The following is a 14,810-nucleotide window of genomic DNA, read 5'->3' on the forward strand; positions in this document are numbered from 1 at the left end:
TAACGAAGAGAGGACCCCAGCGTGGTGATGCCGCCGAGGTGGCCGGGGCGGGGGGGTGCTCCGGCTGAGCAGCCCACGGAGGAAACCATCAGACACGGCCCGTCCCACGCCTAGACGCCAAGGAAGGCCACGGAGACACATGGAGGTCGGCCACCAGGGGCCTCACGGGCGGCGGGTGCGGGGCTCAGGGAGGGTCGTGAGGGACAGTTTCCAGCGCGTCCCTGACACGGGACCCCTACGTACACACCCACACATGCACACAGAAAACTATCCGCCCCCAGCAGATACAGACTGTGTTTCCAAAGAACAGAATTTGTTTCTGAAACAAAAAGGTAAAGCAGAAGTGTTTTCTTTCGGGTCCTGCCTCGGCTTCAGTAACGGACTCCTTGCGTTTCCGAGTTCAGGGGGTTGACGGAGCGCGGGAGGTGGCCGCGGAGGCCGGCAGAGGCTCGCGGTTTCCCCGAGGCCCGTGTGGGGACTGCTTCACACAGTACCCAGCAAAACCACACTTCGCTGATTCTTTAAAAACAATAAAAAATTCCAATTCTGTGAAGCTAGTTAAAAAAATCAAGTCCCCCCCCCTTTTTTTTTTGGTAGAAAAGAAGCTAAATATTTTAACTTAGAGTTTAAATTTTCTTTTGAAAATTAACTTACACAGATAAGGGCGTCTCCGTGGTTTCTACTGCTGTTTGTAGAAACACTGCTGGATTTTACCAGGGGCCTGTTCCCAGGTGGGTTTGGGGGGCTCCGGTCCCCCTGAGAGCCCCAGATCTCCCAGCAGTACAAACAACGTGCTGTTCTGTAAACCCCGGTAACAGAAAATACTTTTATATCAAATACAGTATCAAATTGTCATTTCATGTAAACACAGTGATTCCTGGTAAAGATTAGCGGCCAGAGTACCACAAAAAATGGCCATGGAATTAATCCCTGCTTTAAAAAAAACTTGTAAAAGACAAAACAGTCACCCCACCACGCTGCTGGGTCAGCGGACTCGCCTCTCCCACAACACACTTGCTCCTGCAGGAGGCACCGGACCAGCAATGCCGGGACACACTGAGCGGCCAGGACCGGCTCCTGGCAACGGCCTGGCGCCCTCCGTCCGTCCTGGTTTTCCCGGAAAGCTCGGTGCACTTTGGTCTTCCCATGCACCTGGCTTCTGCACCGTCTGCGGGGCTGGTCCCGGTGTGGAGGCCGGAGGGCAGACTTCCAGAACCTTCTCTCTGCAGCCCCTGCATCTGCACCTCGGAGCTCCATGGGCAGCGGGCGGCTCCTCGGTGGGGTCTTGGCAGGGTCCTCATTCCCCAGGGTCTTAGAGCACCGTCCCCTCACCAAACTAAGCAAGCCCAAGCAAAGGAAAACTTAGAGGCTCGCAGGCTGCTGTCCTGCACGGCCCGGCGCTACCCCTGGAGCTCTGAGAGGGGGGCCCCACAGCTCTCGCCGCAGCTGGAGGAGGCACTCAGCAGGGTGGACCCCGCACTGGACTCTGCGGGAAAACCAGGCGAGAACGGCTGCGGCTTTGAACCTGCACGCTCCCGCGCACGGCTGCGGAACCCCGCGGGCTGGGGGAGTGACCCGCACGGGGCAGGGGTCTTACCTGAGCTGCTCAGGCACTGAGCTGAGCCAGATGTGCAGAGGAGCGAGGCCAGGCTGCTGGCCGGCACCCAGCTTTCCTTGCTGGAGGTCAGGTTCCTGACATACCTGAGAAGGTGTGGGCCGGTCAGGGCTCCAGCTGTGTGCCCCCCACCTGCTCTGGGGGGTCTTGGGCCGGACCCCTCCCTGCCCCTTGCAGGCATCTTACCAAAGGCCCTCGTCACCCTCCTGTACCACCTCCACCACGTCCCCACTTCTCACGGCAAACGCGTCAGGGCTTCCCTTTTCGTCGCCCAGCACGACCGTGTACTTTCCTGGAACCTGGGGTCAGAGGACACAGCAGGTCAAACAGCACAGTCTGCGGCCCCCACACTGAGCAAGGGTACATGGCTGTCTGCCGCAGGCAGGGGCCTAGGTGGGCGTCCAGTGCGCAACAGGAGAAGGAACACGAGTATTTCATGAGGGCCCTGCTGTTTGTGGGGCTTCTGATGGAACTGTCGCCTTAAATGGGGAAGAGCTGGTCATAGGATATGTCAAGTCTCTCACTGCGACCATGTTAAAAACCCAACTAACCTCCGAAGTGCCCCTGACTTACACCTGGTGGTCCCACCTCACGGCAGCACCACCTACTCCAGCCGGCCTCAAACACTCCAAAGGCATCCCTCAGCCCCAGGACATTTGCATGTGCCGTTCCCTCTTCCTTGGCTCCCACGTGAAAGGCAGCCATGCCCACCTAACATGCCCTGTATTTTACCACCTTTTTCTTTGCCTCCCTGTGAAAGTGGACACTTGTGTATTTGTCCTCTGCTATGTGTTTGGTGTCCAGATGGCCTGGAACCAGTGTACACTCAACCCGTTCACGTGGACAAAGCTCTGCTGTGTGGAGCCCTGGGGCGTGGCCCAGGGCAGTGCTAAGTGTGTACTGTCTGTCGGTGTGACCCTGACTCTGATAATTCACATGTAAATGGCTTCCCCTTGCCACTCGGAAAGAAAGGGCTTGTGGAGAACCGGGATCCGCCCTTGGTCAGCTGAGTTCTCTGAGAAGCACGGGAGAGCCGTGTGCACAGCGTGGCAGACGCTCCCAAGGGCATTCCCCTTCTCTGGCGAGCAGATCAGGTGTGTGCGCTGTTTGCCCTCCGGGGAAGCCCGTCTGCCGCGGGTCTGGTGGTGCAGGAGGAGGGTGGGCACGTAGCCACAGCGAGCCCTGGCGGCCAGGAGTCCCCCCACCCAGCAGCCACGGGAGCCACGGCACGTGGTCACGCTCTGGAGTTTTCCCACCTGGGTCCCTGGGGCTGGGCCGACGGCCCAGGGGCCCCAAGATTACCAGCTTCCTGGGCCCCACTCTGCCTTCCTCCTCTGCGTCCGAGGAATTAATCAGCTCTTCAGCACTGGACCAGCCGTCGTCCTCAGGGGCTTCCGAGGGCTGAGAGGTTTTAGTCCAACCTGAGGGAGAGCAGACTCCAGTGAGGGCCACCTTCCAACACAAGCCTGCCTGAAGGGGGTCTGCACAGTTCCCGCGACCCCATCCCATGCACCCGGAGGGGTCTGCTCCCTCCCCAGGAGCTGGCCACACAGCAGACTCCGGAATGACTGCCGACGCGCGTGCCTCAGCTGTCCTTGTCCGGGGAGACAGGGCCCAGAGCACCTGCTTCCGTTGCCCGGCCAGCCCAGGGGAAGCGACGAGCCCAGCCCCTCGGGGAGGTGATCCCAGGCTCTGCCGTGATGCTCCTGCCTGTGGCCCTGGGGCACACAGCCCGAAGGGCCACCAGCTGAGATGCCACAATCCATCCACGCTGCAGCGAACGCCAACAAAGGGAAGGAGTCGGCAGTTCGACCTGGAGCCTACGACACCCGTCAGGCGGCCTGAAGGCCCACTCCCGACCAGCCGCAGAGGGCGCAGCGCAGGCCCTGCGTGAGGTCAAGTGCCGTGACCCTCTCTGGACCGGCCAGCAGGCGCCGCACACAGACCCGAGTCACGCCTCTGCGAGGCTGGGGTGCCTTTCCTGGCCCCTGGCAGGAGCTCTGGCCACAGAGCGTGGCTGGGCCAGCACGTGGGGGCAGAGCTCCCCAGGGTCTTCCTGACACGCGCACGTACCCCTCAGCAGGGTTTGCCCCGCCGTGCAGCCCCCGAGACCGACACCCGCATGTCCCATGTGCAGGAAATGTCAGGGAGGAGGTGAGCAAGTTGGGGGGTGACGAGACAACGGCTTCCGGTTCTGAACACAGTAACGTGGCGGGCGGGAGCCCTGCTGGGGCCTGAGGACCACGGACACCGCCTGGGTCGGTGGCACAGGGGCAGGAGGCCGGCGGGTCCGGGAGGGCAGACAGCTCGCCGGCTGTGGGCTTGGCGTGCCGGTTCCAGATCCCAGGTGGCCTGGCAGGAAGTGTGCTTTCCCTGAGGACAAGGGCTCACTCCCCTCTGTGAGGCAGGGGTGCACAGGCACAAGTGGCCAGACAGGCCCGTCCCTGCAGCCTGTGGTGTTTCCAGTTGGCCATGAGACGCTTCTGCTAAAGGGACACTAGGAGTCTTATCTCCTGTAGGGGGAGCTGGGCCCTGGAGCTCCCCGTCAGCCAGCAGAGCTGGGCCTGGAAGGACAGTGTGGGAGGCACAGAGGCCCCTGCGTCCCGGGACCCCATGCCACAGCAGGACGCCTGGCGCCAGAGAGCCCGCGAGCCTGGCCTTCTCAGGGCTGGGCCACGGTCAAATGGCAGGTGCTGGCATGTGTGCGGGAATGGGGCACTGGGGTTTTCCGCTGCAAACCACCCAGCCGTGTGTGCCTGGCTCGTCTGGGGTGTGCACAGGGTGCCAAGGGCAGAAAAGGCACAGGCAGGGGAGCCTGGGGTCCTGGTGCCAGGCAGTCTGGCTGGGGGTCTCCTGCTTCAGCCCACCGCCGGACGCGGGGCTCCTGGCCACGGAGGACAGACACATGTCTGAGGACAGTGAGCACAGAAAGGCAGAGACTGTTCTGCAGGGAGACTCCTACAGGTGGGACGGCCATGTGGCCCACGGACTGCCGAGCGACGGGACACTCCCTCCGCTGCCCTTGGGTGTCGCGGAGAAGGGAGGGTTTTGTAGGCGCAGAGCTGAGGGGGTGGCCCGCGGGGATCCCTCAGCCCCGAAGCATCTGGAGGAAGGTTCCCTACCAGCCTCGAGCTGCATCTCTGCTTTAAAAACCTTGTGACCGGGGCATTAGGGAGGTACTGATGCCCAATGCACCCGAGGCACCGATGGGGGCCGAGGAGACCCATGTCTGGGACCCGGACGGCACCCCTGGACCTACGCAGACGTTGGCGAGTTTGTGGGACATTATGCTAATGTGACCATGAACGCGGTCCCCTCTATTCTCTCCAAGATAGTCCCTGACGTTGACACCGAGGAAAATGATGGGCAGATGAAGCTTCTCGGGCAGCAAGCGTGCAAGCATTTGCGAGAGCGACCAGGACACCCGCGGCTCACTGTACGGGGAGTGGAGTGGGGGACTGGGGGGTCACATCTTTGGGGACCTTATGAAGCCGCCTCCTCTTCCTGTCACAGGTGAGAAGACATAACTTGGCTGACAGGCGGTAGGAGCCGTGGGCGACTGTCCCCCGGCGGGCTCAAGCCCTTTCACCAGCTTCGGCACGAGGGACATCAACCAGGGGATGCTCTGACGTCTCCAGGACTTAAGTGGAAAATGAAGCCGTCAACGGAGAAGTGAGCCCTGTCCCAGGCTGGGGACCTCAGAGGTGGCCCGTGGGCACTGCCCACCCACGTGCGGACTGTGGGAAGCCGCCAGCCTCCGAGCCGTGATGTGGGGGCAGGCACAGAGCTGCTGCCTGGGTCTCGGGCACACCGATTCGTGCTCGAGGCCGAGTGTGCTGCGTGACCCCTGGGGGATCCTGGGGGCGTGTTGGGAACCTTCATAATTGTTGGAAAATTCACTTTGTTAATCTCTCACTGCAAACTTCAGACCCTCGGCCTGGGCTGGGGGAAGGGTCTTTGGGTTTTGGGGGGACATGCTTCACCCTCGTGATAAGAGGGAGCAAAAACTAGCAGCCCAAGGTCCGGTATGGAGCTCGGCCCCACCTGTCTGCACAGCCCATCGTCCTCCTACGACGTGGGGGCCAGCAGGAGGCCGGCGGCGGCTTGGTTCTGCGTTTCCACTGAGAAGCCTGGGACAACTGGTGCCGCGGGGGAGAGGCCGGTGCGGCAGGGGCCCAAGGACGGGGTGCCCCACAGCCAGCACAACGGCGGTAACGGCCGAGCCCAGCCGGCGTGCCGGCCAGGCGTTGGCGGCCTCTTGCTGGGTGCCTGGCTGGTTCTGCAGGTTCTGGGCAGACCCGGTGGGAGTGCGAGGGGGAACCTGAGAACCCGCGAGCCGTCATCGCGCAACCTGTCGCCAGGGCGTCATGCTTTTGGAGAAAGCAGTGAATTTGCTCCTGCCCGGAGGACCTGTCTTGTTCTGTGTCACCAGTGACGAATGCGGGCGAGACAGTGTCCCTAACCAGAAGGGCACAGGGAGGTCCAGCTACGTCCGGGAGGTGGGGCCACTCTACCTCGTACACCAAAAGGCGTGGGGTCGCTCTTCACTTCGTGTCGCTTAGCTTTTTTGTCGGGGCTGGTAGGAGACACTGCAGGAGAGGAAGAGGGACAAATGCAGAGCGCGCGTGAGGGGCTGCGTGCGGGCGCGGGGGCGCGGGGCGGTGCTCATGCCGGATGCGACACGGGTGGCCGGCAGGCTCGTCCCATGGGGCGAGCGTAGCTTCCTGTGAACCGAATGGAGCTGGCGTGGGGGGGTCCCTCATGCGGGGGACGGGAGAGGCCCGGACGCAGAGAAGGCGAGCGGACGGCCGTCTGGGGCCGCGGGCAGGGGCGTTTCTGACCTCGGCAGGGAGGCTCACGTGGGGGGCCACTTGCCATCAGCAAGATTAGCGCCTGAATGTGTCCCTCCTTTTTTAAAAAAGTTTGAGGCCAACTTAGCACTATTTTATAAATTACAACAAAAACCGAACAGAGCCCTTGGCACAGCTCAGCACCACGCTGCTCCGGAAGGCCGCCGGCTCTTGGACGTGTCCACGCGAGGGACCCCCTGTGCCTCCCGTGCACCAGCGGCCACCCCTCGGAGATGGGCAACAGCAGCAGGAGCGCGGTGCAGAAGGTGACCCCGCGGGAGGTGCCGTTCCTGAGCGAGGAAAAGCCGCTTCCACCCTTTCCCACCTGAGGCCCCGCGGAGAGCGCTCCGGCCGCGTGCGCCACGGACACAGACACACGACGCCGGTCAGGACGCGCAGTCCACTGGGAGAGGCCGCGGCCGCCCCCCGGATGAGCACCACACGAATGAATGACAGACACGCCACCACGGTGAGCGACACGGCCACAGCACGGGTTTCAGGCGGGCGCCTTTTACCTTTCTGACCCTTGAGGTTAGGAAAGCCCTGCAGGGTAAAGCGCTTTCTGGAAAGCGCGGAGCTTTCAGAGGTGGAGCTGGGCACCGAGTCATCTACGCAGGGAGAGAGAGGGCGGTGTGGGGCGGCCGAGTGGGCCACGGCGCTTCCCTGGGGCACGCGGCTGCCGGGAGGACCGTCCCAGCCCTGCAGGCAGCGTTGCGCGTCCTGGACACGCCGGCTCGCGGCTCGCGGCTCGCGGCGCGGACACCCACCTCGGCCCTTCTCTGGCGGCTTCAGCAGTGACGTGGGGCTCACATAGCCTTCCAGGCTCAGGGGGTCGGTCTTCCTTTCCTCCAACTTCTTGATGTTTCTCGTGGTCCCTTTCGAAGGACTAATGACGTCACACATGCACCGGAAACAGAAGCAGAATGTTGCAGGTCGGTTTTCCAAGCCCCTCCTGAGGCTCCGAGGCAGAGGCCGACCTCGGGTCCCATCGGGCCCTTCAGCCCCTCTGGGTTCCCCGGAGCGGGACCCAACGAGAGCAAACACACACGCGGGGCGTGAGCAAGGAGGCGGTTCTCTGAGTTGGGGAGACGGACCTTCTCTTTTCAAACCATCGTTGGGGGAGTATTTGCTTGGACTGGGTCCTGTCCCACCAACCATCACAGGCGGCTTATGGGAGAAACGGGAGGAACAGAGTCACAGAGCCGCTTGGAAGGCGTGCAGTGACCAAGGAAAGCCAAGGGCAGGAAAGGCCGGCGAGCCGGCGCGAGGCCGGTGCGTCCGGCATGGGTCTGCGCCTCGGCCCCCGACGTCCGGGTCCTTGTCTGAGGCGCCACCGTCACGGAAACGTGGTGGCTGTCACCTTCCCCAGCAGCACGTGCTGCACTGACTGTACCAGGAAACAACTAACAGTCGGCAGGAGCCGGCCTGCACCCGCAGTGGGGCCGGAGACCCCGTCCCTGAGGCTGGCCCGTGGGGATGGACCCCCAGCACACAAGACCGGAGGACACTCCGGGGCCTGCAGGCAAACCCAGAGTGACCCAAAACCCCAGGAGGAGGTTCGGGTCACCAGCCGCATGAACACAGCGGTGCGTGCAGACCCCTGTGCCAACGGGCGTGGGCCCCTCACCTGGTGCCGGGCGGCGCGGGCAGAGGCAGGCTCTGGGACTGCTCCAGCGCACGGTGCTGACTGGCTTCTGCAGGGAGGGACACAGAGGCGCGTGACCGACTTCACCTGTGAGGCCGCAGCCCCGCCGGGAGCCCTGGGTGTGGGGGTTGCCTTGGCCGTGTGCAGAAGTGCACCGGAGCCCGGCTGGGAGCCGCCGCGGCTGCTACCTCTGCAGGCCTGCAGCTGGCTGGTCAGCACCTTGCGGATCTCGCTCACCCACGCAGCCTTGACTTCGGGGGTCGGTGCCTGTGCAGGAAGGAAGGCCAGGACGTGAGGACGCACGTTCCCCAAAGACACTGCTCTGCCTTTGACTCTCAAAGCTCCTATGGGCCACCCTGGGAGTGGACAGAGGGGCCACTGCCCCGGAGAAAGGAGGGGGCAGTGGGTGGTGCCCTTGCCTCGGGCCTGTGGGCCATGTAGGTGGTGGGCCGACTGCCCGGCCCCCCCACTTCACAGCCTCGCTGGCATCTGACTTGGTGAACAAGACCAAAGACCCAGCACAGACCGCCCCCTGCAAGCATGCTTCTCCAGAAGTGGCCCGTGGCATCATTTTGTGACAAGGAAGATGGGCGCCTGACACTCTGAAGTGGACTTTAAGCTCAAGAGGGGCGGGCTGGGGCCTGCCTCGGCACAGGCATGTGGCCAGAGGGCAGAGACAGCCGGGCTCTGGAGACGCGGCCTGCGGAAAGCCAGAGCATCGGCCGCCACCCCCGCAGCTTCCGGGGGCCAGTGTCCAAGCTGGAGCTGGGCGCCATTGCTGCGGGCTGCTGTGCTGGTCTGCGCGCCAGGACAGGCTGCCACGGCCACTGTATCCCGCGTCTGAGTGTGGGGGGGCCCCTGGAAGGGGCCTGTCCCATGTGCTGGCCAACCCCATCCCAGGGCCCAGGGACCGGGGGTCACATGGGCTCAGGGAGCTCTCACAGCCCTAGCACCCCTTGCCCTCACCAGCACGCGGGGGCTGGAAGGACCAGGACAAGCCAGTCACGTGTATAACACGGCCCAGGCTAGTCGCACCCCCTGAGCCCATGCCCCCGGGCATGCCTTTCACGCACCCTAACTGTGGGTTCCCCGTGCTTTCTCCTGGGTCCGGCTCAGGGAGGCCCTGCACGGCCTCTGGGAGACAAAGCTCCACGGGAGCTTCCAGACACCTGCCCCCACCAGAGAGGCCGACACGCCCCCGATGCCTGGCGCTGGGGCAGGCGGGCCCTACCTGTACGATGTACACCTCCTCCCGGGCGTTGCACCAGATCTCAAACTTCCTCACGTCGCCCTTCACGCTCTCCGTGATGCCGACGGCCGCCATCTGACCGCGGGAGCAGGGGACAGGCGTTCGTCGCGTGCGGGACGGGAGCGCGCCCTCCCGTCGTTGAAGGGGTCAGGGCGTCGTGCCGACGCAGGGAGCGGCTCGGGGCGGGGGCCGAGGATGCGGGGTCCCGCCCCCCCGTCACGGGCGGCGCGGCGGCGGCCGCGGGAGCCACTCACGTTCAGGGACTGCTTGTAGCTGTAGGACGGGGCCTTCTCGTAGCCCTCGCCGCTCTCCTCCCTCCTCTTGCAGAACAGCACGGCCTTCTCGTGCAGGAAGAGGTGCCGCTGCATGGGTTTGAACCTGGCCAGGTCCTTCACCTTGGAGTGGCCCTTCTTGTGGTCTGTCCAGACGCTGAAGGAGCCCTGCATCAGCAGCTTCCCCAGGTCGCTCAGGTTCCCCTGCGCCCGGAACGAACGTGGGGCCTTATACGCCCGCAGCCGAGGAGACGCGCCCGCCTCGGAGGGCGGCGTCCCGTGGGACCCCGCTACGGACGCTCGGGGAAAGGCAGAACCGTGGGGGCGGGTGAGGGGTCGGGGGTGGCTCGGGGCCGGGGGAGGGGCAAAGGGCGGACACGGGGTCTTCCAGCAGTGAAACTCCTCTTTCCGAGCCTGTGCCCGTGCGTACGGGGCCTTTAGCAACTGTCCAAACCCACCGGAGGCACACCCTGGGCCTGGGGGGGATGGTGGGCCAGCGAAGGCTCATCCCTGTACAAAGGCCCCACCTGCTGGGTGTGGGGACATGGGGGGCTGTGCTGGGGGCACAGGGGCTTGTGGGCTGTCCTTTGCCTTCCCTTATTCTGCTGGAAACCCAACACAGCTCGAAAGAGAAAGCCTGTTACATTAAAAAAAGAGGGTGAGCTCAAGTGGACAAGAGAGGCAACAAAATGAGTGAGCTGACCTAATTCGGGGACACAGGGGAAAACAGAGTCTGCTCTTCACACCCGCATGTCCCCTGTCCCCAACCCACAAGTGGCAGCGAAACCAGACCAGCCCTGAGTCCAACGCCCTTGGGGCTCCCGAGCGGACGTGCAGCTCGGCGGGCTGAAGTCTCCCCAGCGCCCTGGGTTAGGGGGCACACTCCAAGCTGGACATCCATTCGCCCCGAGCTGCCCCCAACACCCATCAGAACCGGGCTCTTGCCCGCCCACAGGGACGCACATGCACAGGGAGCTGCGGCACGGCTCCGCACAGTCCCCAGCCCGGTGGTGGCACACAGAGGCCCTTACGTCATAGCCAGTGATGGCGATCAGGTGCATGGAGTCGTTGACGGCCTTGAGGATGCCCAGGATGGAGCTCAGGGCCTCCTGCAAGTGCTCGGCCCCCGCGCAGCTCCTGCTGTATTTCAGCATCTCCTGGGGGACGCGGGCACCGTCACATGCCGCGGAAACACGGGCCTCCCGCTCCGGCCCCGCGTGGACCCTCGGGACGTAGAGTGTGGCTCCCTGTGTGGCCGGGGAAGCCCAGGAGCCACCCCCTGTGCCCTGCCTGTCCCAATGGTCCTGCCTGCGCCGCAGTTGGGACGCCCCAGCCAGGCGCTCGGCCGGGTCTCCCCGCGTCTCCCTCTCCTAGACCTGCCTCGCCTTCCTTTCCACACAGACCCCTTTGCCCCAGACCCACGACGGCTAAAGGCGTCTGCACGTCCCCTGGCGTGTGTACGCAGACCCAACGAGGCCACTGGACATGGGTGGCCTCGTGGGGAGGCCCACGTGAGGGGCGCAGTGGGGTGTGTGTGGACACGTCTGGAGCCCATGCTCCACGGGACAGGGTCGGCCTGACTGTTCACCTCTGGATCCTGTGACCCCCCGACAGTGGCCGGCGCACAGTAGGTGCTCCACAAAGGCCTGCAAAAAGCCCAGGTCCTCGCAGGGCGGGGGGGCGGTTTGCTGTGCTGGGACTACGGCCCTTGGGAGGCTAAGGAGGCCACAGGCAGGGAGCGGGGACAAGGCCAGTAGGGCACAGCATGGGGGGAGGCGCGGGCGGGGGCAAGCAGCCCACCTTGAGCAGCAGCTGGTACTTGGTGATTCTCTGGACCGGCTTCAGCAGGTAGGAGTCCAGACTGAGCTTGTGGTCCAGCTTCCGCTGGCATTCCTGCAAGCCCAGAGCCCGCCCAGTGAGACCGACGGGGCCCCCGAGCGAGAGCGCGCTGGCGAGGGAGACCCGCGCCCCCGGGAGACGCACCTGGAAGAACGGGCTGTCGGAGCACTGTCTCCACAGGCTCTCGGAGCGCGGCTTGTTCTGGCAATACTTCTCGTAGATCTGGAACTCCTCCATCTGACCCGGGGACAGAGCGTGTGTCACAGGGCACACCCCGCCCCCTCCACCGTCTCCCGTGCCGCGCCACAAGCCCACAGGATCACGACGGGGCTGCGTCTGTCCCCCCCTCTCCGCAGATCAGCACCACGCCACTGGCGTTTTGCCGCCAGAGTTACCGACCACGAACAGTTGCTAATTTCTAGAGAAAGACCCTGCAGGGCTTGGGGCTCCACCGCGTGTGCGTGGAGCTGCCCGCGGGCTCGGGGACATGCAGAACCCCAGCGGAGGCTCGGACCCGGCAGGCGTGGGGTGGGCCTGGGAACCTGCGTCTCCGGTAAGGCCCCAGGATGCTGCTGCTGCTGGCAGGGGCCCACTTTGAGAAGCAGTGACCTCCAGCACGACCCCTCCCCCAACTCCCAAAATGCAGTGAGCAGCTCAGCAGCCGCCCCTCCTCCTTCCGCTGCGCTGGCCCCACGCCGCGCGGACGTGTCTCGGCCTCTGTGTCACTGTGTCGTCAGAATGAGCAGCTCAGCCACACGCTCCCTGCCGCTTCACGCACAGGGCTGCGACGGGCCTCAGAGGAAAGCCCCGTCCTGCTCCCTCCAATTCTCCCAGCCCGGGAGGAGCTGGACGGCGTGTCAAAGAGGGGAAAGGGGAGGTGACCGTCCCAGGCCCGCTTGCGCGGGGGGCTGCTGACCAGGGCGAGACCAGACACAGCCGCCAGCTCGAGAAGTCCGGCGGAGTCCCGCGGCACACGCGCCGTCGAGACGGACACGTTCTGATTCCGGGGCTTCTGAGCCCGTGACTGGCTCAGAGAAAACCGTGTCTCAGGCAGCCCGGGGACACATGCACTCGGTGACCCCACGGGTTAGGAGACTGCGACAGGGTCTGAAGTCATGACTGTGTCCCGCGGAAACTTTGACAAGGACGGCCCAGCACAGCGCACGTCGGGACAACACATACCCGTTCCAGGAAGCACCTCCCAACCAGCTCCGGGCAGTCCGTGTAGCCCTCCAGCTCCCTGAGGAATATCCTAGGCAGAGAAGGTTCCCCTTAGGTCACGTGAAGGGCCGGCGGAGACGCCAGCCACGGATGAATAATGTAACTTCCCAAGTCCCGCTTATTTCTGACTCGGGACAGTCCGGGGGCAGTGAGCTGGGCCCAGAGCCCACGCCGGGCTCCCTGGGTTCTGCTGCGGCAAACTCGAGTTTAAGCAGACCCGGCCCCTTCGTGGGTCCCTTCGGGTCGCTGGCGTTGGCATCCACACAGGAGTTCGGACAGCTACGTCTCTACCGGCCGGACGGGGAGCTGGGCGGGAGCCGGGCCTGCTGCGAGCACCCGCCCCTCCCACCCAGCTCTGCAGGTGCGCGCCCAGGAGCCCGGGGTCAGTCCCACCTCGGTGGGGGCTCCCTGGGCTCAGCTCACTGCGGCTTCGAGCCCCCAGCGGCCCAGGCCTGTGGCTTGGCCCAAGCCGAGGTCATCTGACCTGTGACCGCTGAAGAGACGGGCCCCGGGGGGTCCGGCAGCAGATGGGCGCCCCCTCTGTGAGCGACTGGGTGACTGCGGCCGAAGGCATGTGGTTGGACCGAAGTCCCCAGGGCCCCCACCAGCCCAGAGGAGGCTTCGCTGTCTGTCCCACTGCCCCTCTCCCCCGCCGTGCATCCTGCATCTGCCTCCGCACGTCTTCCCACACGCTCACGCAAACTGCCGCGGGCAGCTGGGGGTGGGCGGCTGCAGGAGGGCCCTTCGTACCTCCCCCAAAGCCACGGCAGCCGCCGACCGCGCTCGTGAGGGGGAAGAGGCGGGACAGAATGTCTGCCATTGCCTCCTTCTCAAGGACGAACTCGGGGACAAAACGGGCCTTGCCGAGTGGTGTGATTTCGGTGCCACCCCAGAGGGCCGCACGCACACACTGAGCGGGGCTGGCCACTGGTGGCCCGGCAGGAGTGGGGGTGCTCTTGTGTCCTCAAAGCCCCAGCTACTGCCCAGCGGGAGGACGGGCCACCTGTGACGGCCCGCAGGCGCCTCCCCTCTGAGCCACTGCCCTGCGGCAGCCCCTGAGCACCTGTCCCTGGGAGGAGGAACGGATGCTCTGCACCGGCAGGCCACGGCCCGGGGCCCACGTGCAGCCGGCTCCCTGCGGGCGCCGTCTCAGGGGCAGACAGACCCCACCAGGCAGGCGTCGTCAGAGGAGGGCCTGACCTGTTATGAAAGTGGTAGATCTCCTCCATGTTTCCAAACAGAACGTCCTTCTTGTTCTGGAGACCCGGTGACACGAGGTGCGCCATGAGGGGGTTATCGAGTTCTGCGGCGTAGCCCTGCAGAGGAGGGGAGAGGCTGGCAGGGCTGCCGGGCTCCGCGGACTGTGGCGGGTTCCGTGGACAGTCAGCGGGTAGGGGACACCTCCCAGGACTTAGAGAGTGAATCCACCCTGATGAATTCATGGACCGTTTCTGAGACGACCACCTAGACCCGCACAGAGGAACAGGAGTGACCACAGATGGTGCCAGTTTTAGGGGTTGTGAGGGCTTCCGCCCTCTGCCTTTCAATCTCTGGGCACTCACATAACTCGTATGAAGGAGAGAAATTTTATGTGTACTCCGAGATGCATCATTTCAACGTCTACACCCCTGTAACCACCACCCAGACTGGGATCTAGAACATTCCAGTGCCTACAAGCCCCGAGGCCTCTACTCTGCTCCTCCACACAGACGGGGCAGCTCAGCTGTTCCTGCAAGGGAATCCCACAAGGCCTATCTGACCCCTGCTCCTAACCACAGGCTCTGGGGTCAGCCACGCTCCCGGGTCAGCCACGCTCCCGGGACAGCCACGCTCTGGGGTCAGCCACGCTCCCGGGACAGCCACGCTCCCGGGACAGCCACGCTCTGGGGTCAGCCACGCTCCCAAGACAGCCACGCTCCGGGGTCAGCCACGCTCCCGGGACCGCCACGCTCCGGGGTCAGCCACGCTCCCGGGACCGCCACGCTCCGGGGTCAGCCACGCTCCCGGGACAGCCACGCTCCCGGGATAGCCACGCTCCGGGGTCAGCCACGCTCCCGGGACAGCCACGCTCCGGGGTCAGCCACGCTCCCGGGACAGCCACGCTCCGGGGTCAGCCACG

The 14,810-nt window shown here is 64.6% G+C and overlaps 1 protein-coding gene across 15 annotated transcripts in view; it reads right to left on the reverse strand.

Annotated features, from left to right (window-relative positions):
* Positions 1-56: 56 nt before the first annotated feature.
* Positions 57-14,810, reverse strand: part of MCF2L (MCF.2 cell line derived transforming sequence like) — a 129,614-nt gene continuing 114,860 nt past the window's right edge. For 8 of the 15 annotated variants that reach the window (XM_032314210.1, XM_032314220.1, XM_032314214.1 and 5 more), the window contains 15 exons: positions 13,892-14,007; positions 12,653-12,722; positions 11,615-11,707; positions 11,432-11,524; positions 10,663-10,788; positions 9,614-9,835; positions 9,342-9,434; positions 8,299-8,377; positions 8,093-8,159; positions 6,981-7,351; positions 6,130-6,204; positions 2,918-3,036; positions 1,802-1,914; positions 1,598-1,701; positions 57-1,486 (listed from right to left, as the gene is read on the reverse strand). In XM_032314210.1, the coding sequence (XP_032170101.1) occupies positions 1,401-1,486; positions 1,598-1,701; positions 1,802-1,914; positions 2,918-3,036; positions 6,130-6,204; positions 6,981-7,351; positions 8,093-8,159; positions 8,299-8,377; positions 9,342-9,434; positions 9,614-9,835; positions 10,663-10,788; positions 11,432-11,524; positions 11,615-11,707; positions 12,653-12,722; positions 13,892-14,007 (1,827 nt within the window). In that variant the 3' untranslated portion in view covers positions 57-1,400. Of the gene's footprint in view, positions 1,487-1,597; positions 1,702-1,797; positions 1,915-2,917; positions 3,037-6,037; positions 6,205-6,790; positions 7,352-8,092; positions 8,160-8,298; positions 8,378-9,341; positions 9,435-9,613; positions 9,836-10,662; positions 10,789-11,431; positions 11,525-11,614; positions 11,708-12,652; positions 12,723-13,891; positions 14,008-14,810 lie in introns of those variants that run through there. The other 7 variants (XM_032314217.1, XM_032314215.1, XM_032314209.1 and 4 more) reach the window with 7 other exon arrangements.

The sequence above is a fragment of the Mustela erminea genome, chromosome 15, assembly GCF_009829155.1.
Source record: "Mustela erminea isolate mMusErm1 chromosome 15, mMusErm1.Pri, whole genome shotgun sequence".
Lineage (NCBI taxonomy): Eukaryota > Metazoa > Chordata > Mammalia > Carnivora > Mustelidae > Mustela > Mustela erminea.